Consider the following 24,470-nt stretch of genomic DNA (forward strand, 5'->3'; position numbering starts at 1 on the left):
TTCCATTCCCGTTGGCTTCTGTACCACACATTTTCCTTCAAACATAGTGGCTACATTTTCTTGTATTTTCCAAAATCGTCTTCCGTTTTGCCGACATTTCCAATGCAACAATATTCGTTGTGACAGTTCAAGATGCACGCAAATCCATGTGAAAAATTGCTTTATCGAATTCTTACAATATTCATCTCAATGCATAAGTTACGGCTGTAAAAGTCAATTTTTCATCCTAAAGTCAATTTTAATTTTATTTATTTGTACATTGAAAACTTAACTTTAAATTGACATTTTGTTGAATTATATTTTCCTAAGTCTTGTCACGGGCCAAATTGGCTTTGGCATTTAAAGCTCCAAGACAATTAGGCCGCTGAGCTGTTGAGTCTACATTGCACTTGTTGTGGTGAGGGTTTTTGTAATTTAGATTTGAAAACCAAAAATATATACTTACATATATATAAGTGTGTATGTATGTATGTATGTATGTATAAATAAATGTAAGATGTGTGTACCCCTGTATATACTATATGTAAACATTACCTTGCCTCAAGATTAACTAGTGTTGCCCTTTGACTAATCTAGGCAAACATTTAACTAAAACAGTTATCTGCGTGGGTGGAAAGTTTTTGAGTATTTTAATTCCCCTTTAGTATGTTTAAAATGTTATGGTTGAACATGCCCTCAAGACAATTTACCATATATATGTATATGTATATTCAAACTCCTTACCATTGCCATTGGTTTTCGGAAAAGGCAAAAGAACAGCTGGTACGGTGAGCAGTTGTGTCGTTAAAATCGATTACAACACGTGCGAATGCGATAGATAGAGAATAGAGGAGCGAGAAGTATTTGCAGACAGAAAAACAGAGAGGCCGAAATGTGTGAGTACGAAAAGCTTGATAAGCTGGCCAACAGGGATAATGCTCAAAAATTTTACGAAAAGATGCGGCTTCTAACAGAAGGTTTCAAGACCAGAGCGTACTCTTGTAGAACCCCCAGAGGTGATCTAGTGACTGATGTCCAGAGTATACCAAAATTATGGAGGGAAACTTCTCCAGCCTGCTGGATGGCAGTGAAAACTTAACGACAGGAGAAGGCAAACCCGATTCTCCAATCGATGACCATGGAGCAGATGTTCCATTGCTCGACTATGAAGAAGTTCGAATAGCAATAACCCATCTGAAGAACAACCAATCGGAGGGTGCCGATCGATTGCCGACCGAGCTATACAAATGCGACGGCGAAGAATTGATAGGGAACATGCAACAGCTTCTTTGTAGAATATGTTCGGAGTGTGCTTTGCACAATCCACAAAAAGGACGATCCCCTACTCTGCCCCAACTACCGTGGGATAAGCCTCCTCACCATCATATATGAGGTTCTATCGAACGTATTGTGTGAAATATGAAAGCTGTCAACAACTGACCAGATATTCAAGCAGTCCCGTGAAAAGATCTATTATAAGAGTGCACAGTTGCTGGCTAATGATATTGATATCATTGGTCTTAAAAACCGCGCCGTTAATCTTGCCTACACCAGGTTGGACAAAGAAGCAAAGCAAATGGGTTTGGTACTGAACGAGGTCAAGGCGAAATATCTGCCGTCGTCAAACAAACAGTCGTCACACTCGCGACTAGGCACCCACGTCACTGTTGACAGTCATAACTTCATTAGCCTCGAAATCCAACACAGAATAACTTTTGTCAACAAATATTACTTCGGTCTGAGTAGGCAAATGAGAAATAAAGTCTTCTCTCGATGAACAAAGACCAAATTCTACAAGTCATTCATCATCCCCGTCTTGCTGTATGGTGTGGAGGCGTGGACGATAACAATATCTGATGAGTCGGCGTTACGTGTTTTCGAGAGAGAGGCGGAAGATTAATGTCCTTTGCGCATTGGCAACGGCGAATACCGGTGAATCGTTGAAAGCATTCCAGTTCTGAAAGTATTCGTAGAAGTAGCCGTCGAGGTAAGCAGAGGAAGAGCAATACCTCTTCTCCAATAGAAAGAGCATTTGGAGAAATACCTGGCTACACTTGTAATCTCAAATTGGCTCCAGTGAAAAGAAATAACGACTGGCGCACTGTTGCAAACCCGACTATATTCACGTAAGGGGTGTTTATGCCAATAAAGAAGAAGAAGCCAGCATTTTATGTAACTTCTTGAAGGTTTGTTTGTTCATACGATTATGGCTTTTGTTGTAATCAAGAAGCTAGCATTGTTCTATATTCCAAATGGTCACAAGAATAGAAATCCTGATGACGAGGATTCTTGAACTCTGAATAAAACTGATAGCAAAAATTGGAATTACTTTTTTATTTAACAAATTTCTTCTAGAAACAATTTTCATTTTATGCATCATTTCACTGAGGCTTATCTTCACACATGTCCAGATTGGTTTCAATATTGCAGCATTTTACAGAAGCTCCATTTCTATGCAAATTATATGCAGTGATATGCTATGCATACGCTTACAACAACAACTACTTATGTAATATCTTACAATGTGCATAAAAATATCTCCGCTCTCATAAAAATCCCACATAAACTCTTACACTTGCATGCATGTGTGCGTGTGTGCTTATAAGAAAGGGGTATGCGTTGCGACCTGGAAAAGGCTAAAATGTCGAGTGGCTTGTAAAAATACTACCGAATTGTTGGCATGCCACTCGAAAAGCCACAACACTGCGCAAAGCTGGCCGCATTATAAAATCTTGCCAAGACATAAATAGCAACATTAGCAATAAAAACCGTAACGCAAGTAGCGGCAGTGGAGTAAGCAGGAGTGTGTAAGTATGGAGTTCATGCAAGTCTATGAAAACATATGAATACAAATTTATGGTGGAAGCACTTGCCGGTGGCTGAATTTCCAATATTTTTACCTTGCAAAGCAAAGCACTCGTTCGAAACTGGTTCAGCACGAGTGCGTCAAGTCTGTTAGGTTTTGAGTAGAAACATATGGAAAGCGAAGCTGTCACGTTTCCACGACGCCACTGTCGATTTGTTTTTTTAAACTTAAAGCTGATTGCTATTGTTATTTTTCTATAATTTGCTGGCCATAATTTTGTGTAGTTATCCAAGTACTGAACTACGGATTTGTGTGGCCTTTCTGCATTTACCTGCTGGGTGCAAAGGGCTGCACTTATGCATATGTGGTTTATGGCATTCGTACGACGCTATTGTAGATTTTGCGCAACGCAGCATTGTTGTTTTTATCTGCATTTTTTACTATCCACTTCCCGGGTGATTACAGTGTTGTTGCTCGCACAATATGTCAGTTTTGCATTTATCACAGTAAGTTTGATGGTTTACCATATGCTGGTATCTTATTCGATGAATCGACTTGATCTAGAATGAATTGGGGTAAAGTAACATAAGTTGGATTGACTTAGCGTGCCATAAGAAGACAAGCCTGTATCGTGCTCTACACAGACTTGTAGAACGCGGTTTGCGATGTCGATGTTTTTTCCGTTCTCACAAAGGATAAAAACCAACCCAATTTATCAAATAAACTTTATAGACAGTAATTATATATGAACAATGGTGGAAATAATAGTAAAAGCCAAGATAAATTCAGAAAATGTAAGAAATCGTTGCATTTCTAAATGATGTCCTCAAGTTTATCGACAGAACAATGAGAAGTATTTCTACTAATATTAGAATTTAAGTGCAATGATAATCTAGATTAACCGCCCAACACATGCTTGCTAGGAAATTGCGGGTAGGTAGAAACCCTTGTAAGTGAGGGACAGTGAGCTTTTTTACGGATGGATCAAAGCTTGAAGAGAATGTTGGTGGAGGGATAAATTGTCAAGGTATCTCTATCAACTTCTTCAGACTTCCAGATTAATGTAGTGTTTTTCAAGCCGATAAGTTGTTATTAAGTAAGGGGTAGACTTACAGCTCCGAAATGCAGCCTCCTTCAAAGAAGTGACTATCCACTCGGGTGACAGTAATAACTTTGAGCTCACTAGCCATGTATTCTCGGTTGGTTAATTAATGCCTAACCTCCTTATCAATGTCATCTTTGTAATAAAGTTAGTATGAGTGTCATGCCATAGCAGAATCGAAGGCACTTGTAAAACTGATGAGCAAGCACGGAACAGTGGCCTGACCCTGTTATCAGTAGAATGGTAACAGATACGTGCTCTCATCTCTCGTGTGTTCTAGTACCGTATAGCTGGGCTTTGCAGAAGCTTAGCCTTTGACCTAAGATTGATCGTAAGAGATCCAGTGAGCTCTTTGTCATCAATAATGCTAGCCCCTCCATAGTTGTGGGGGTTCTAAGGGACAATGGTCCCATCGTCGTCCATGCTGTAAGGTTGAGAATCTTACCGAGTTGCAAAAGCTGTGTGGAAGAAGGCGAGATGGAAACATCTAAACATTTTCTGTGGGATTTGTAGGTAATGCTGAGAGCTTCTTTACAGACGGAACAAAGCTTCACTATTTTTTCACTATTCTGATAGGTGGGCGGCGATACGAGCCTTGAGCTCAAAAACTGTGCGTTCAGGGTTCGATCGTAAAAGAACCAGTAAGCTCTTTTATCTCAGCCTCTCTCTGGTTGTGAGGTTCTAACAGGCCATTGTTTCACAGTGTGTTGAGCTGAGTCGATCTAACCGTGAGCTTTTGTCAGTTCGCCTATCCGTCAGTTTGTTTGTATATACGCCAAATAGTCCTTCAGTTTTTTAGATATCGATCTGAAATTTCACACACGTTCTTTTTTTCAGCAAGAAGCTCATCATTTCTCGGAACCACCGATATCGGACCACTAAAGCATATAGCTGCCAAATAACTGAACAATCGAAATAAAGCCCTTGTCTGGAAAGCTTTTTATTTGTCAAAAAATATTGGCAAAATATAAGTAACGAAAAGAGAGGAGTTTCGGTATGGATTGCGGGCGTTATGGGTCCAAAATTTTTAAAAAAATTATTGCATTATTATTTAAATTTTAAATGTTCGCTTTCGTTCTTGCATTTTCCCATTACAGCTGTTTTCGCAATTGTCTGCGAATGTGAGCGCACACGACTTGTGAAGTCATGTGGCATGCACCAAAGTAGGTGACTGCACCAATTTACTACATTGTTGTTCATACGCCAGTGTTTGTGTTTGTGTGTATTTATAACTTTTCTTTAGTTTCCTTTCTTACCATTCACCACTTGTCATTCAATGCTTTTGCTCGAGTTTTTTTTTTTTTATTTGCGCAGCGAGCCAAAAATACTTACATTGCCGTCGAACACAGATTTTTTAAACTGCTATTGCTTTTCCAACTCCTCACTACATATACATATATCTATATATATCTACAACTAGAGAGACATATAACTGTATATTTATAACGCATTGATATGTTCTGCTCTTTCCTTCCTAGGTCTGGTGGTCACCCTGTCCCAGTCGCGAATGCCCCGAAGAGCCGGAGCTTGATTTGGCTGTGAGTCAATGTGTGGACTACTGTCTGCTGCAAGAGCAGCAGCAACAACAACAGCAAACGCAACCGTCGCCTAAACCCTCGTTATATGGTCCATCGCCCGATTATTATTCGACAACGCAACGTGCGCCCACAACAACAACAACCACTACAATTACAACTATGAGTACAACGACAATGGGTACAATCGCAGCGACAGCAACAATAGTTGCTTCAGCCGCCGCTGAGTCACCAACACCAACCGCCATAGCTATACTGGATCCATCAGGCAGTACGACGTCTCCATCTCCACCTGCAGCGCCACCAAAACTGTCGTCGACGACGACGACAACAGCGCGCAGCACGACCACCACAACAACGGAGACGGCGGCGGCAGCAGCAGCAGCCGCTCGCGCCGAGACAGCAGCAGCGGCGGCGGCCGCATTCACGACACCCAGCTCAGTGGCCCGTTTCCAAGATGTACTTAATATGTCATCGACAATGTTCCCGCCGGTGGTGACGTCTTCTTCGGCCTTGTCAGAGCTGGAGCAGGGATGGAATTGTAAGTGACAGTTGCAGTTCGCGTGTATGTGTGGGTGTGCGTGTGTTTGCGCTTGTGTTACCATGACTGCCAAGTTTACTTATGACTCGCTGGCCTTTCTCTTTGTCCGCCTGTCTGCATGCCAGTATGACTGTTTGTTTAACTATTTGCCATTTAGACACATACATGCATACATGTATACATACATGAATGCATAGTATAGGTTGCTTGTGTGCGAGGCATTTAATGTGTGCAAAATACATGTGTACTTTGCTCTTCACCACGAGCGCTCACTCCTTCAACGACTGCTAGAAGATTGGTGTTCTGTGCGTGTGTGTATGTACAGCGTTGTGTGCGTGAACTTATCTGCCTTGATGTCGTCTTATTTGTATTTGGGAGTGTGAAATGAATAAATGAATGCATAAACGCTTGTAAAATGGACAATTGATGTAGTCTGGTGCATTTCTAAAGTGTGAAGTGTCTAATGTGTGAGCTTCAGTGTACATTTGTATGTATGTGCCGGTGCGTACTTGTGTTTGAAAAGTGACAAAGTATGAATGCATAAATATAAAAGAACAGAAATATAAGCCAGGCGTGAAAATAACAAACTCTACGCATTACAGATTCCATGTTTTAGTGGTTGAAATACGATGGCGGTTCAACTAATAGGTCGGAGAAGTTTTGAGAAAATCATAGAATTTCCAAAATATAGTGAAACACGCCACTAGTTCGAATATAATTTAAAAAAAAAATTGAAAACTGTTGGAACTTTTCATTGCAACTGGCAACCCCAGTGATCAAATTTGACCCAGACTAAACAAAAATTTGTGAAACATTTTGAGAATTGTAAAAAATTGCATGAATACCAAAGTAATTAGTATATAGTTCTTAACAAACATTTTACAACCGTTTGAAATTTTCATTGCAACTGGCAACCATCGTGATCAAGTTTGACCCGGACTATCTAAAATGTTTCGAGAAAATCTAAGAATTTTTAAAAATATAATATACTAATTCGAATAGTTATATTCCGGATAGGGGCCGGTTTTAATTGATCCGGATTAGCGGGCCTCTACTGTAATATTAAGAACGCATTTCTTACAACCGTTAGAACTTTTCATTGCCACTATATACCACCATGATCAAATTTGATCCAGACTGGTGCGAAGTTTTCTTACGAAGTCTGCCTTATTGCAAATAGACGGAAAAATTACAAAAATCCTCATTCTATTTATCAAAGAAAATAAATAGTGTTCTAAAGAAGATGGAAAATAGGAACCCTGATTGAATGTATCGTACAAAAACTAGACTGCTTGCGTTTTTTCTAAAGATAAAGCTTATAGACTTTATATGGAGATCGTTTTTTCTTCTTATGACACGGTTCCCTCTGATCAAATTTGAACCGGACTAATCAAAAAAATTATTGCGGTTTATTAGGAGCTAAGCTTTTTCCAATATTGCCTAGCTCATTACAAATAGACAGAAAAAATTCAAAAATTCTGTGGTCTATTTATAAAAGAAAATAAGTAGTTTTCTGAAGAGGATGGAATTTGTAAAGAAACTCTGATTGAAGGGCATCGTAAATTTTTTTTTTTTCTGAAGAGCATCGTACAAAATCTAGATTTTTTGCATTTTTTTTGAAGATTTAAGTTTCCAGACTTTATATGGAGAAATATTTATCTTTTTTGAAAAGTATATCTCTGATCAAATTTGACCAGGACTGATCAAAAAAATTTTAGCGATTTGTTAGGAGCTACATAAGTGTTTTTCCAAGATTAGCTAGCTTATTACAAATAGATAGAAAAAATTCAAAAATCCTTTGCTCTATTTATAAAAGGAAATAATTAGTATTTTGAAGAGGATTGAAATTAAAAAGAAACTCTGATTGAAGGGCATCGTACAAAATTGTTTGTTCTTTTCTGTAGATAAAAGCTTTTGGACTTTATATGGTGAGCTTTTCTTTTTTTTGACACGGTCCCATTTGATCAAATTTGACCCGGACTGATAAAAAAAATTATAAATTATATTAAAAATTCTGCGCTCCTTTGCTTTCTGTCTGTCTTCTTATTTGCTCTTAGAAGTTAAAATTTTTAAACCAGTAGCTGAACGGGATTTTAACTCATATATAAAGTAATTTTTTATCAGTTGAAATTTCAGAAATTTACAAAAAAATGTTTCCAAGGAAAAAAATAATTTACTTCATCGTCCCACGGTTTTCATTCTTCTAGCTATCTGATTTTAAAGTAAATCGGTTATATAGAGCTTGAGGTTTTTTAACAAACGCATTGAAAAAAGTTACTTCGAGGTCAAAGTTGAGTTTTCACGGCACTAAATTGATTGTAACTTTAAAAATTTCTAGACTAGAATACCAACTTAAGCTCTCACTTCTCACTTTCTTTAAATTTTCCGCTTAATCTTCGAACTAACCCTGCATCATTACGTACACATACACCCGCCAAAAGCTGAGACCCACTCCTGTCGTATCCAACTATTGTGAGATTCTCATCTAATTGTTATTGTTGAAATGCATGGCCGTTGCTGCCATGCAGAATTTCTAGTTGGTGAATATGATGGACTACGTAGTGTTTGTGCATTTGTCATTCTCTTTTGTGTGGCTGTCATTCTTACTCTCGCCCTAACATTCAGCACAAAAGTCAAACATTTCAATGTATTATTATTTGTATGCATGACTTTACGGACAGACTGCACACATACACATCAACCAGTGGAGCAAATGAATGTGTGCATGTGTATGCGCGTTTAGTTGTTTGCCGAGTCAAAGCGCACACGTCATTGCGTTGTGTACCCTTTGTGTGGATTTGTGCGCCTTTTAACAAGTTTATTTCGTGCACACATTTTCCTCGCTTCTTTTGTAGACACAGTTGTGTGTCTTTTTTTAGCAAAGCATTGCATTATTTATTTATTTTCTTTTATTCACATGATCTTTTATTGCTGGCACTCAAAACAACATTGCAACAACAATAATAATAATAATAATTAGTGGAGGCAGGCGAAGTGGGCAACGACAGCACTTACAACCCCAACAGCTGGGTGCATTCGGATGGCACGGACGCTGCCTATTTTATGCTGCAAATGCATCCTGATTTGGCTGACCCCATTGAGCAATTAGGCATGGAAATCGAACCGGACGACAATGAGACGGTGACCGATTTCAAGCAGCGCTTCGGCGAGAAACGTCTGTGGGATATGCAAATCAATGTCACCGATTTGGATGAATTGGATCTACGTTGCGGCGGTCTGGTGCGTCGCTCCAACATGTCACAACTGACAAATGGCACTGTCAGCTGTATGGTGCAACGCTGTGTGTTCACAATGAATGCACCAGAGATTTGTCCACCCGATTACAAAGAATCAGATGATCGCGTATTCTGGATTTACTTTCTATTGAGGTGAGTGTGAGTGAATGCTGGATGGCTATTGACGGCAGAGTGAGTGCTCAATTGTTGTGGTAAGTATAGTAAAGTGTTTCGCCATTTAGTAGTTTCGAGAAGTGTTCACTACAAATTTCGAGTGTTAGACAAACATAGCTACATCGAATCAGTTCGTCTCCTTGATATTTATACATATCATTTTATACACAATTTCGTATTACGTTAGACGATTGATTTCTGTTTATCCACATTGCATACATAAAATCCGATTAGATTCGATCAAATAATTACATTTCCACTTAATCAAATGAACACCGTATTGATTTTTGGTATCTGAACCAAAACACCTTTGAACTTTGTGCACACCAAGACGAACTCTGTAGATATCTTTATTGTAATATTCGTTAATATGTTTATGATTATGTTTTCGTTTAATAGATTCCTCGCCACAACGATGCTGTCTGCCGGTGTCACCATAATGGATCCCATAGCGTTGACTATGATTGAGAAGTACGGCGGTGACTTTGGACGTGAGCGTCTCTTTTCCAGCATTGGCATGGCCATCTTTTCGCCAATTACTGGCATAATGATTGATTATTTTTCGCGTGGTCTCGGCTACACCGACTACTCGGCTGCCTTTTATACCTACGATTTGTTGTTGGTGATTTCAACAGTTTCGGTGCTGATGATGCCGTTGGGCGATAAATTGCCGGCAGATAATGTTTTCCGGGATTTGTGGAATTTACTGAAGATGCCACATGTTATTACGTTCATCTTCTTCCTCTTCATTTTGGGCAATTTCTGGGGTTTCATCGAGAGTTTCCTTTTCCTATACCTGAAGGAGTTGGGCGCACCCAATTATTTACTAGGTAAGTAAAAGCAGTTAGTGTAGCTGTCATGCCATTTGTAATTGAACGCTGACATTTAGTCCGGTTGTTTGCTTGTACTGTCGGAGCGTGAGTGACATCGAATCGAATTACGATTTCAATCAAATTATGTTGTTCCACTTGCTATTCCACCCAGTATTCATTTACTATTTTCCCCTGTGAATCTTTGTATTTGGCAGTATGTAGTTACGTTGGTAAATTTGCTTGCTTTGGCTATTTATAGGCATAACCATCACTGTTGGCACGGTGAGCAGTATTCCTTTCTTGTATGGCGCCGAACGTATCACCCGTATCTTTGGACACGTTAATTTGATTATCATTGCTTTCTTCTCGCATGCCGGCCGCCTCGTGGGCTATTCGTTCATTGAGTAAGTGGTGCTGGCGTTCTTGATTTGTTTTGCTGCTCTTTTAATTCCTTTTGGTTTTGTTTTCCTTTTTTTCTGCAGAAATGCCTGGTGGTGTTTTCCCTTCGAAGCGATGGAGGCTCTGTCTTGCCATTTGATGTGGGTGGCAGCGGCCACTTACTGCTCAATTTTGGCACCAAAAAGCTTGTTGGCCACATTGATTGGTGTGCTGGGCATGGCGCATTTTAGCTTGGGTAAGTGTTGAGGGGAGTAGCATAAAGAAGTTGGGACGAGAAATATTAGATTCGTAGGATTCATAATCAGATACTGATCGAGAACCTCAGCGAGCCTCTAGAACAGCAGATGCTGCTAATCTTCTGAATACTGCTTACAAAACTTTGTCTAAATGAGAATTGATCTCACCGATTTGGTGCTAAATGGGGTTCCATATACTCATACTAATTTTCTAAGGCATTATAGTTGTTATCGGACTAAGGTTCTAAGTCTAAGGTAAATGAGGTTTCATATACTCTTTTGTATTCATACCTATATCTAAGGGATTATATTTATTATTGGACAAAGGTAAGTTTAATTCGCTTACTCTGTAGTAAGCCAATTGACTTATTAGAAGAAGATTTAATTAGAGGGAAAACAAAAGAATAATAAGCAGAAGAAGGGGAAGAAAAGAAGAAAAAGGGAAATCATGGAATATAATACAAATTAGGAAGCGTAAATCCGATGGGGCGTCACGTTTTCAGCTAAGATAGTAGGATGTCTAATTAGAAAATAAAAGAAGAAGAAGAAAGAGAAGAAGAGGAATAAAAGAAGAAGAAGAGTAAGAAGAAAAAGAGAAAGATATGAGCGTAAGACAATTTACGAAGCGTAAACAGGCAGCGGGCGTCATTCTGGACGACCAATTGTTCAGGCGTTCAGAGATAAAAAAAAGAAGCCCAAGACGAGACTTCTTGATTAGATGAGCGCCTACCACTGTGGACGAAAAAATAGTTAAGGTTCTCAGAAATTAATAAAAAGAAGACCAAAACGGGAGTTCTTCTTCTTCTTATATAAAGAGTAATCAGATGATCGACTGAGTCTTGGCAGAACGAAAATAAACAGATTAATTTGGAGCGAAAACCTGCTGGAATAAGCAAAAATTATATATCCATCTTCTTTCGCAAAAATCTCTTGGGGAAGTATCTAAAGGTCAACCAGCTACCTCGATAAATCTAGCCTACTTCTTTTGTTTAAAAATACTATCCTACTATATTAATTTCTTTAATGTGATTAAAATGTGTTTAGGTCGCGGTAGTGGTTCCTTTACCGGTGGTCTACTAATCGGCCAGTTTGGTACAAGAGATGCCTTCCGTTATATGGGTCTATTGGCTGTTGTAGGCGGTATCGCGTACGGCCTACTACATCTGGCTTGGTTACGTAAGTTCGATCATAACCTCGACGACTGTGAAGAAGAAGCAGAGGCAATGGAGAATGGTGAAACTGAGAAACTTACCGAACCGGCCACAAAGGAACAAGGCACATCTATGTCACTGGAACGTCTAAGCTTGATGATCAAATACAATCAGATAGGCAGTTTGACTTCACTGCCACGTGGCTCGAGGGTAAGTTAAAAGTTTTATAACCTTAAAAATCACAAAATTTAACAAATTAAAAATTTCTAATTGAATCATTAATTTCTTAACATAACTGTATTGCCACCTTATATTATCTACCACAATCCATTTGTGCTGACGTTCGCTGGCACTTTGCCTAATCACGAAAATTTAATTCTAATTTATTTCATTATATTCTTGCTTTTCTTCTCGTCGTCTACGTTCGTGCACTTTTCACACCATTTACGCAACGTGACATCCTTGGCCTGCTGCCGTACCGTAATATATAATTCTTGATTGCACCTGCGTAGGCGGATATACACGACCATTTGTCACATCGCCGCAGCAGCTATAATGTCGAGTCAACACGTGTACCTCGGCACGGCAGTCACATCGGCAGCGCTTCGAAGGTTGACATTTTGCGCTCAACACTGGATATAAATCACAAATCCTCCAATAATTCGGTGCTGAGCAAAGCCGATAACAAAACATCAAATCAATCATTAGGCCGAAATCGTGCCGACAGCGCGCCCAAATTGAATCACAGCAATATGAAGAACATCTCACAGCCAACGCTGGAGGGTGTTGTGCTCGAGGTAAGTGAGGGGCGGGTGTATGCTTCACAAGCAGTGTGTTGGGGTCGATGGATGCGCGTTTGCGGAATGCACGCACAAAATTGCTAATGGCGCCAGCGCGGAGCGGCTGAGAGTGTGCGTGAGCTGGCGCTTAGCTGGCTGAGCATGACTGTTGGCTGACTGGTGCGTGTCGCCGGAAAGCAGAACGCAAAGTGTAAAAAGCGGAAAGTGCCTGTTTGCGTGCATTTCTGCTGTCGTGTATTGGGGTGCGTGCTTAAAATCCGTTACAACGCATAGGCTAAGCACCTTCGTGGGTGCGATGGTGCTACGCTGTTTCATTGGTTCATCGTTCAGGTAGGCCTCTGATTTTCGCAGCGTATAGACCCCACCTACGCGTTGATTGCCGTCAATTGTGTTGATTTGTAGTGGATTTTTATGTTCATTGTTGCTGTTGCTATTGTGTATATTTTGTTTGCCATTTCCATTGCTCCGGCTTTAGGCTATTTTCCGTTATAAAGCAATTGTAAGCGTCGTACTGTTGGCCCCGTGTTCTTTCGCCTATGCTGCTGTGATAGCGACTACAATTCGACTCATTTTTCCTTGTTTCAACTTATCGCTGGCATTATAGCCTCAGCTACATTGCCAACATTGCTGTTTGGCGGCTGTGGCAGCTGCTGTTGCTGCTGTTGTGAAATCGCCGCAATTGTTTTGCCCAATTTTCCGCTTTTTTCCTTTTGGTATCGGTATGTTTTTGTTTTTTTCTTGTCTTTGTTTAGAATTTTTTTGACCTTTGCTTTCAATGATACGGTTTTATAGCGTTTTGGCGTCGAACGTGCGAGGCAAAAATTGTATGCGCGTCAAAAACGAATTGCAATAACAATATTTGCCGAAATGGAAATGGCAATCGAACATCAGCTAGGCATCTGTGGCTGTGTCTGTATGGAATACTCGTAGTTAATATTTCTTTGTTTGGTTATGCAAATTTCTATATTGCCAAATTTCCGGAAAATGATTTTAACTTTTGTTTGTTTTAAATAGCTTTGGGCGGCGAAAACTTAGCAAAGCGGCTTCCCGCTATGATTGCGATTTCGTTTGAGTAGAGTAATTTTTAAAGATTTTTGAAGACTTAAAATTTTTTTGAAAAATATAGTCAATAAATAGAAGTGTGGACCATAGATTTTTCTTTGTTTGAATAACACAGGATATTTTGAAGCGATTGAACATTTATTTAGTGCTCTACCATCTTCAAAAAGTATGCGAAATAACATGAGAACACTTTTTCAGTATCCTTTTGAAAATATACTCCGTATCTTGACACGTACCCTCTTGTGGAGCGCTCTTCGCTGTTCTCAGACTTATTTATACACATTTTTGCTTACTTTCCTAAACTTCATACTTTAAGACTACACGAGTGGTGCTCAGATAATAGGACTGTACCGATCACCTAACCTCCGTCACGCATGGCTGCGTGTGACTTTTTCCTATTTCACTATTATATATTCGTTATTCATTATTTGATATTCTACATATATTCTATATTCTATACTCTATATTCAGTATTTTATATTTTATATTCTGTATACTATATTCTGTATTCTGTATTTTGTATTCAATATTCTGTATTCTATATTCTATGTTATTGTCTATTATATATTTTATATTTTTATTCTACACTCTATATTATATCTTTATTCTTTATTCTATGTTCTATATTCTGTATTTTATATTTTATACTCCATATTCTAATTCCTATAGTGCCAACCTTTCCCCTACAGCATGAAATTCATCTTTAGCGAAATATTTCTGCTCTCCAATCTGCCGCTGTTATTTACCAAGAAAACAAAATAAATAAAATTATAAATATAAATCATCGTTCCTTTTGCGGATGGAAATTTTATAAACTGAATACTGAAAGCATACCGTGGATCGTGGGGCTGAACTTTTTCAATTAGTGCATTTATGAAGCATAAAAATTTTGTTGGGAAGTTTTTAACACCAACGAAATTCACACAATTTGTATTGATGAGGTCTGTAGGAATAGTTGAGGCTCATTCAGCTAAATCCGCGTATAGGTTATGCAAAATATTCGAGGTTATTTGTGGACATCAACATTACATAGAATCTCTTATCTCAAATGTAATAAAACTGTTTTACAGTAGTAATGTGGGTTTAATCTGGTTTCAGGATGTTGGACTAAACCAGTTTATCAAGAGGAATTAGGAAAATAAAAATACCGGCATTATTCACTTTTTCGTCTTACTTCCTTGGTTTGCGTGACTTTCTATTTATATTACGGGATGTGGCAACCCTAGTGTTGCACCTTGGCAACTGACAGTTCGTAAAGTTTGACATTTTTTACGTTATACTTACTTAGAATGTTTTAATATACGAGCGATATTTGTGTTGTTTACAGTAACTTAAAATATTCATCTCGACCGAAAGATGCATTTTTGAGCACTTAAAACATAGATTAGATGAGTCATCCACCGTTTACTCAGCACTGAATGATATTTTTTATCTCGTACTTCAAAAAAAAACAAAGAGGTCAAAGTTTTTTACAACTTAAGATGTGGTTGATGCGTTCAAAAGGCATGATTTGAAGATACTTCAATCAGAGATGGAAAAGTTCAAACGCTACAAAAGTGTATAGATCTTAATGAAAAATATTTTTAGATACAATAAAGCGATTTTTCATGATTAGTATTTGTTTTTGTTCCCGAAACTCGAAATATGAAAGGCAATCTTAGTATACAGCAAAATTTACTTTTTTGCAGAGTATTGTACCAAGCCATGTTTTTTTTTGAAAACTGGTTCATCAGTTAAAAGATAATTTCTTCGTTTTTTTGAAGTTAACGTATAAAGTCGAAATTCGAAATTTCGAAATTTCTTCTTCTTTACTGGTTTATGTTTTTTTTTTGAAAACTGGTTCATCAGTTAAAAGATAGTTTCTCCGTTTTTTCGAAGTTAACCTATAAAGACGAAATTCGAAATTATGAATTTCGAAATTTTTCGTCTTCTTCTTTACTGGCGTGGAAAGCGTTTATACGGTTATAGCCGAATTAACAACAGCGAGCCAGTCGTTTGAATTTTAAAATTTTGAAATTAAGAATTTCGAAGTAAAATATTTCGACTTTTTATAGCTTAAAAGACGATTTTTCCGTTTTTTTCGAAGTTAACCTCTAAATTCGAAATTCTTAATTTCTTAATTTCGAATTTCGAAGTAAAATATTTCAACTTTAAAGGTTTATTTCGAAAAAAAAATGGAGAAATCGCCTTTTAAGGTATCAAAATTATCATTTTCAAATATAAGTAGTATGAAAGCTGTAAAAAAAGAGTAAACAAGAATAGTGTACAACATGTTTTGGTCAAGCTTATTTGACATATACTTGTACATATGTTTGAGAGGTCAAAGTCGGATCATCGAAAAAATAGAAATTCTAAAACACTTGGCTTGGTACAATACCGAGCCGAGTGTCGTACAGTGTATTACGTACTAAAAAATAAAATACGTTCAAGATTTAAGGAAATATTAGTTGAGTAAGTAAGTATTAGGGAGTATTTTTTTAAGGATACCAAAAACTATTGTATACGTGCAGTCATTCAATATATAACTGTAACAACGCAATTGATTGATTGATTGCTTGACTACTGATTAATAAAAAAATCGTTGCTTTTCATTTGTTTAAGGATTATGATTTGTTCACGCAAACTACACCCCAAAGCACTCAAAAAGGTAGAGCACACTTTATAAGTGAATTTTTTAAATATTTTATGCGCTGCTCTCACTCGCTTTTGTTGTTTCTGCGATTCCCAATGCTTGCGCTTTTTTACTATAATTTATGTTTGCTGATTTTTGCTTTATTTATTTATATTTTTTTTTGCTTTATTTAATTTTTTTTTGCTTTTTTATCGGCGCATTTGCTTCACTGTGCCGCGCATACGCAAATTGCAGGGCGTTGAATCAACTTTTTTCCCCAGCCGCATGAAAAAGTATCCGAGTGGTTTGTTAACATCAATACCAGCGATGGATTTGTCCGTTATACCCAACACAATGCTGATGGTAATGTACACAAGCAAAAAAAAGCAAAGCGAAAACACCAACGCACATACACACGTACACACACAAAGGCACATGATTGGCATGCTGTTGAGGGCACGTTGGTAGTTGAAGTTGAAATTGCAGTTGTAGTTGTATTTTCAGTTGTACTTGTAGCTTTTGTGTTGCACGTTTCGCGTTGCATGCTACGTTTGGCAGCTGTATTTATGCATGGCGCTCACAGGTGCGCATAGCTGTGGGTCTATTGGCCACGGCGCCCATTAGCAGACGTCAAAATGTTCTTCTTTCCATTTAGTTTATTTCTGATTTATATCGTTGCAATGCATTCGTATATTTTTGTATGCAAATTTTTTGTTCCGCTTTTTCGTTTAAATTTTTTTTATTAAGCTTTTGCATGTCACTGGGGAATGCCATTTTTATTTTTGCGGAAAATTTTTTCGAATGCCAAAAATAACAAGAGTACCATAACTATGAAATTTATGTGTGTGCGGCATACTTGCGGCTAGTCATAGTGCTTGTTTGCCGTTGTTTGTGATTTATTTATATTTTTAATGGGTTTGTGTGTGTAAATCGAATGCCAGAATTTTTAATAACTTGATTTGCATCGGATCTAGCAGCAGTTTTCTAATGCTTGCGTAGCTGTGGAGCAAAATACACATTTTTGGAAGTACGATTTTGAGTTGTATTCCTTACAGTATGCAAAATTTGATATAAAATATTTTTTGTAACCTTTTTATACCATGTCCTTGAGTCTTTGAGATATCGAAGAGAAACTTTGCAAATGTCCTTATTTCCTTAAGAAACTACTCATTTGTCGAATCCACCGATATCGGACCACTATAGCCTATAGCTGTCACTGAAGGATCAAAATCAAGTTCTTATATAGAAAACTTTTTTGTTTGACAAAATATCTTCATGAAATTTGGCATGGGTAATTATACAAAATCTCCCTATGATTACCGAAGAAATTGTTCAGATCGAACAAGTATAGCATATAGCTGCCATACAAACTGATCGACATAAATCATGCTCATGTAAGGAAAACTTTTTAATTTCACAAAATATCTTCAAGGAATTAGGCATACAGTATTACCGGAGACATCGATATGATATCCGAAAAAATTGCTCAGATCGGACCGATACAGCAGAAAGGTGCCATACAAACTGAAGGATCAAAATCAAGTCCTTATACGTAAAACTTTCTAAGTTGACAAGATCTCTTCATTAAATTTGGCATGGGTAATTACACAAAACCTCCCTATGCGAAGAAATTGTGCAAATCGGACCACTATAGCATATAGCTGTCAAACAAACTGCCCAATACTACTCAAGTCCTTGTATGGAAAACTTTTTCATTTGACAAGATATTTTTATGAAATTTGGCATGGATTTTACCAAAGTCTTCGCTATAATCGCCGAAGAAATTGTTCAGATCGGACCACTATAGCATATAGCTGCCATACAAACTGATTGATCAAAATCAAAATAAGAAGGTTTTTAATACCTTTATGCTATTAAAAATGCACCTGTGAAGGATATTATCAACTGTTTTTCTTGTTTTCTACAGTCGCTGCTTCGCGGTGTGGTTTGTGCTTCACAGTTTGAAGTATTGCGTTCAATACACGCTTTCGGCTTGCCAGCAAGTCTATATTTGAGTGCCTGCATTGATATATATATATACATATGTATATATGTATAATGTTATACATATAGAGTGTTATACATATACAAGTATATTCATATTCGCACGCTCCACTCCACTTGCTTTGCAATAAGCGTTTTCTGTGAAGCGCTCTTGAGAAAGTGTTTGCCGTTAGTGCGTTGTCTCCTTGATGGCACTTGACTCCATTTTATATAAAAGTTCGTTGAGTATATTGTATGCACCGCCTCTGTGCGTGCGCCAGTGAGGTGTGTGCGTATTGAGTGCTACATTTTTGCATATGCTTGTGCGTGTTGTGTAAATATGTATGTGCACATCCTTAGTTATTGTTGAAAACTAGAGCACTCGAAATTATTATTCTTTAAACATATGTACATATATGTGTTCATGTGAAGAAAGGCACTTACTGCAGAAACTTCGAAACGAGTTTAAGCGTCGTGCTTAAAGCTTGAAGATTAATGCAAACTCTAACTTAACAAAAAATAAGAAAAATCCCAGTAACGTTGTTTTGGTTTTCGAAATTTAGTAGATACGTTAATCTTTTTCGAGACCCGAATTTGTTTGCTTACAAAACTTTCTTTTCATCTTTTGTGTGAATCAATTTCAACGCTAACCGTAGTCCTTTTGTGTGAATCAATTTCAATGCTAACCGTAGTCCACACTCCTGTTTAAGTGACGGTAATACTTTAATTGAAGCTTTTCAGCCCAATTGGTAGCTTGCTTTAAATACTTTTGGGTAATACTTGATCACACCTTTCGTTTCCTAATTGATATTGCTTCCGAATGGAAAGTACTATTTCAATTAATGTTTATACCCTCAACAGGGTATATCAAGCAGGTCAAGAACTTTGCAACATCCAGTAGGAAACGTGGGAGGCCATTTAAAGTATAGATGGACATAGCTCAAAATGCTGAGTTGATGTAGCCTTGTTCGTCTGTTAATATATATGCGTGCTACTTTTTCAGTTTCTGAGATATCGATCTTAAATTTTGCACACATTCTTCTCTTCCCAAGAAGCTGCTAACTTGGCGGAATCGCTAATGCTGGATTACTATAGCATAAAGCTTGCGTACAAATTGAACGATCAAAATCAACTCTTTATATGAAAAACTCCTTTATCTTAAGAGATATCTTCACGAAATTTAACAAAAATTATTGCCTTAGGAGCTACGACAATCTGTGGACATATTATTCAAATCTGACCACTATATCATATAGCTGTCATACAAACATACCGCTCAAAATCAAGTTTTTGTAGGGAGAACTCTTTTATTGCAAAAGATATCTTCACAAAATTTGGGATAAATTATTGGCTTAGGTAATGGTGCAATGTCCGAAAAAATTTTTCAAATCGGACCACTATAGCATATAGCTGCCATACAAACTGACCGCACAAAATCTAGTTCTTGTGCGGAGAACTTCTCTCTTGGACAAGATATCGTCACGAAATTTAGCACGGTGTATTGTCCAAAACAGTGATAAAATCCCACAATTACAAAATAAAATAGTAAATACAGAAAACGTATTATTGTCGCCCAATTACACAATACCTAATTGCCATTTTGTGCTGCAAACCAATTGAAATTATATGTCTTCCTCTCCTAGTTGCTTAAATTTTCGCATGCAAGTGGCACAAAGTGCTGCAGCTGAAAAAAGCAGATATCCTTCAAATACAGAAATGCAAGCAATCAAGCGTGCGAACGAGATTTCCATCTCGACAATCAAACACTTTTGCTACAGACTGCACTAACCCACACACACACTTACATCTTTTCACATCCTCTACTTATAATTCATGCTCACAAACTACTCATAAATATACTCATACGCATATATACATATACATGCACATGTAAAATCGTGCACATATATCAATGCGTGTGTGTGTGTGTTCGTGTCGCGTGTGTACCGTTATCTGCATACATCAGCGCTTGATACACGTATCTTCCACTTTGTATGCAATCATGCATTAATGCAGCTGCTCAATTGCGCATATTGCTGTTTGCTGCTGCGACTGTGCTGCAAAAGATACAACAACACTTCCACCAAACATAGAAATGCTTACAAATATCGATAAATGCATGTGTTTGTGCGCTCCAGTATATGTACATGCAAGTATACTGCAATTCTTTCACACGTGTGAAAATGCGATTTATAAGCGAACTAAACTACAACAACTCATACAACAACAAACCTAGAAATTGCAATGACCACATTCATACGGTATAATCCACTTGCGCCGGCAATAAAATCATTTAAATACAACCTGATTGATCATGTAGAAATGCAAAACAAGCCGCATAAACAGCCATAAAGCTGTTGGGAAAAACTACCGACTACCGTGTGCAAAACAACAAACAATATTATAAAAGTAGTAAACAAAAGCTCACAAAACAAAGCAAAAACAGTAAAAACTTACACTCTGCATATACAGGCAATGTTTGTGTGCGTGTAGTTGTAAAGTATTGGTATTTATTGCTGAAAGCGCTTCTGTAAGTGTGCGCGCCTAAAAGCGTGCCAAGCGTTGGGGATTTGCAACTATTTATGACGCTGCACAGCTCAGGCGAGTACAATTAGATATACATACATATATATGTATTATATTAGTACATGGTTATGTGGAATCTATATATGCATATGCGGGTGTGCTGCTTCGTTATTATACACCTGCAAAAATTATTGGCTCATATGGGTTAATTTTCATCGTTCAGTCTGTGATATGTATATGTATGTATATGATATTGTCTTGCGATTTGAACAGTTTTTTCGGAGATTGTAGCGTTGTCTAAGGAAATAATATTCAGTAAATTTCGTGAAGGTATCGTGTCAAATAAAAAAGTTTTCCGTACAAGAACTTGATTCTGCGCGATCAGTTTGTATGGTAGCTATATGCTATATTATTCCGATCTATACAATATCTTGGGAGATGATACTACTTCCTAGGCATATATCCTGTGCTAATTTTTGTGAAGATATCTCTTCAAAAGAAAAAGTTGTCCATACAAGAACTTGATTCCGAACGATTAGTTTGTAGACGAGCTATCTATATCCTAATGTGGTCCGATATCGGTTGTCCAAAAAAAATGGGCAGCTTCTTGTAAAGAAAAGAACGTGTTGAAAATTTTAAATCCACATCTCAGTGGTAATGATTTAGGAGTAGTTATGGCACTAGTCTCTTCAACACATTTCTTAGACTAGTCTGATATCAGATCGAGGAGACTGCATGAAATGTCTAGAGAAAACCACCAGGGAAACAATGGAGTATCTCTTGTGCACTTGTCCTACATTGGCAAGGCTACGCTGTAAGCATCTGGGGTCACCACGGTATAAGATAGTCGAGGAGGTATCGATAGTGAGGCCAGAGAGTCTGTAAAAATTCGTGTCAAGAGCAGACATCCTAAAGCATGACTTCCTCATGGACCTAGTAACTGAACTCCTTCTGGAATTACAAAGAACCAAAACTGGTCTATGCGTGGCTCATTGGCCTGTCAGACTAAACTTACCTAAGTTTGATATTATGCAGAGATGAAGAATTGCTATGTGCGATACTTATTTTATGAGCTTTATTGGAAAACCTTTCTACCAGTAACGAGTTTTTGTTGGTCAAAGTAAGAGTTTTAGGAAATTATATTCATTTGGAATGTGTTAGTGAAATATTATGATGAAAAAGTTTCTGTTTCAAATAAAGAGCTCTTGATCTCATATGTATTGACATATACCAGGTCTCATAGATGGATACTGTATATTCTTATAAATTTATACAAAAACAAAAATAACGACTTTCTATTCGTTTTCTTATCGAATGAGTAATAAGCGTTATGGAAAATTAGAATTCATTAGAGATTTTGCTTTTTACACCAGTTCTTCTTCTCCTTTATTAGCGTAGACACCGCTTACACGATTATAGCCGAGTTTACAACAGCAAGGCTGTTTTCTTCCTTTTATTGGGGATGCTTGTTTACATGGCGGTCCCAAACCCAGCACACACCACTGGGAAGGGATATTTCGCCTCCAAACGGATGTTTTTTGGTTACCCTGAGGATGCTTGGTCTAAGACTGAAAGTCGTGAGCTGTTTGAGTCATATGTAAAATAATCGTTTCTAGCCATTCCCAAAGGAATGACGGCTAGGCGACTTTCTTCACTTGCGTGAACTTCTACACATGACTCCATCCTCTATATCTTAGACAATTTAGGCCTTTAAAAATGGTAAATAGTGTAAGAAATTCATAGTAGGTTGAAACCTATTAGAAACGAAAGATATGATTACAAAAAGGGAAGAAAAAATAATTTATGGGAATGGAACGAGGGGGGCGCTGACAAAATAACAGGGAAATGAAATAAAAAAAAACTGTTCTGAATCGTTCAAAAGGGCATTCTTTTGCATTGCGTGAGAAAATTTACCAAAGGAATGTATATTTTTTATACAGTAAGAAAGTAGAGACTTCAGTAAACATAAAAACTAGCTTTTTTGAAAAGTTTCAAAAGAATTTTCGTTTGAAATTTGCGTTTTTCATTTCCTTTCAGTTTTGTTATTTTATCACTCATTCATCCTACTATGTTTTCTTTCTGTTGCACAATTTTCTACGCTGGTCTATATATTTTCTGTAACATTCGACTTTCAATAGTCTTGAATCTGAAATTATGAGTCGCAGATCACATAAGAATTGCTTTAAAAAGCTTTCTACCTTCACATATTTAAAACTGGTATTCGTTATTTGGCCGTTTATGAGAGTTGTGGAGAACAGTGATCAGTAACTGCTATTGAATGTATAAAATATTTGTTGTAAATATATATTTGTGCAAACTTATTATAAAAAAATTATTTCCTGTATAAATAAAATTAAAATATGATTTTGCATGAATTATTAATATATTTAAACACTAAGTACATAAAATAAAGGCAACATAATTAATTCTCTAGATATTTTGTTGGCAATAAACTGTCTCATGGGCGCAGTTATACGAGTAGACATAATTTTCAAACAAAACAAAAATTGCTGGTACATAGCGTTTTCAGCTAAACAAATAAATATACCTATATATATGTATATATGTATATATCTACTTTATACCGTAATTAACTGAAAGTAACTAAAAGTGTGTGCACAGTTATTGCCTGAGTGACAGCTGATTTATGTTAAATGAAAATTTTAATTGGTATGTGTATAGGTATGAGCGCATGCGCACTACTAATTATGAAAGACGTACTATAAAATGAGTCAATTAATTACGCTTTTCTTCCTTTTCTTATGCTTGCACAACGCTCAGGATCAAGATGCTACCAAAGTGATACCCGAAGAGACCGATTTGAATAATTCGAAAATCACTGTCGCCAGCCAAGAGGACGCCAACACGCATCAAGTCAATGGCAAGGGATCGAGTATAGCAGGGGAACGCAATGTCAAGGACGACGCTACATGATTTATGCATACACACAGTAATGTCTACATAGCTACATACGTACATATATGTATGAATGAAAATATATGTATTTGATTTGAGTGATATTAACTAAATGCAAACAAAAACAAAAAAATATCAATAATTATAGCAAGCAGCAAGCGCAAAAGCTAACGATTTCCCAAATATTTTATTGGTTGTATGGTAAGGGTTAGGGCACATTAGCTCTTTCTACGCTACACATATTAAAGTTGCTTACAGTGTGTCATAACATGTTTGGCCCCATTATATATGTATGCTTCCGAAGCAGGGTAGTATTTGTAATTAAGTAATGTTGATTATTTTAGCAAAGTGAAGTTGTTTTGTTTGATTTATTAACCGTTAGTTATAGCAATGAAATCGCTATTATATACTTTTATTTTTTAGTTTTAATTAAATTTTTGCTCAGCGTATTATTTTACTTCCATAAATATGTATTTTTGTTATTTGTATTGTATATGTATGTATATGTGTATTGAAACTATTTGTTATTTGTAAATCTCCTACTCAGCTACACTCAAAATATCGAACGTTTAATGTACAATAAAAATTAATGAAATTATTA

At 37.1% G+C, this 24,470-nt stretch overlaps 1 protein-coding gene across 7 annotated transcripts in view; it reads left to right on the forward strand.

The window, feature by feature from the left end:
- Nucleotides 1-24,470, forward strand: part of LOC120767381 — a 50,142-nt gene extending 25,672 nt beyond the window's left edge. For 5 of the 7 annotated variants that reach the window (XM_040093374.1, XM_040093375.1, XM_040093372.1 and 2 more), the window contains exons 5-13: nucleotides 5,366-5,963; nucleotides 8,944-9,352; nucleotides 9,773-10,203; nucleotides 10,445-10,589; nucleotides 10,668-10,819; nucleotides 11,865-12,181; nucleotides 12,484-12,768; nucleotides 16,700-16,807; nucleotides 23,735-23,887. In XM_040093374.1, coding sequence (XP_039949308.1) covers nucleotides 5,366-5,963; nucleotides 8,944-9,352; nucleotides 9,773-10,203; nucleotides 10,445-10,589; nucleotides 10,668-10,819; nucleotides 11,865-12,181; nucleotides 12,484-12,768; nucleotides 16,700-16,807; nucleotides 23,735-23,887 — 2,598 coding nt within the window. Of the gene's footprint in view, nucleotides 1-5,365; nucleotides 5,964-8,943; nucleotides 9,353-9,772; nucleotides 10,204-10,444; nucleotides 10,590-10,667; nucleotides 10,820-11,864; nucleotides 12,182-12,483; nucleotides 12,769-16,699; nucleotides 16,808-23,734 lie in introns of all 7 variants that reach the window. The other 2 variants (XM_040093377.1, XM_040093378.1) reach the window with 2 other exon arrangements.

The sequence above is a fragment of the Bactrocera tryoni genome, chromosome 2 (assembly GCF_016617805.1).
Source record: "Bactrocera tryoni isolate S06 chromosome 2, CSIRO_BtryS06_freeze2, whole genome shotgun sequence".
Taxonomy (NCBI): domain Eukaryota; kingdom Metazoa; phylum Arthropoda; class Insecta; order Diptera; family Tephritidae; genus Bactrocera; species Bactrocera tryoni.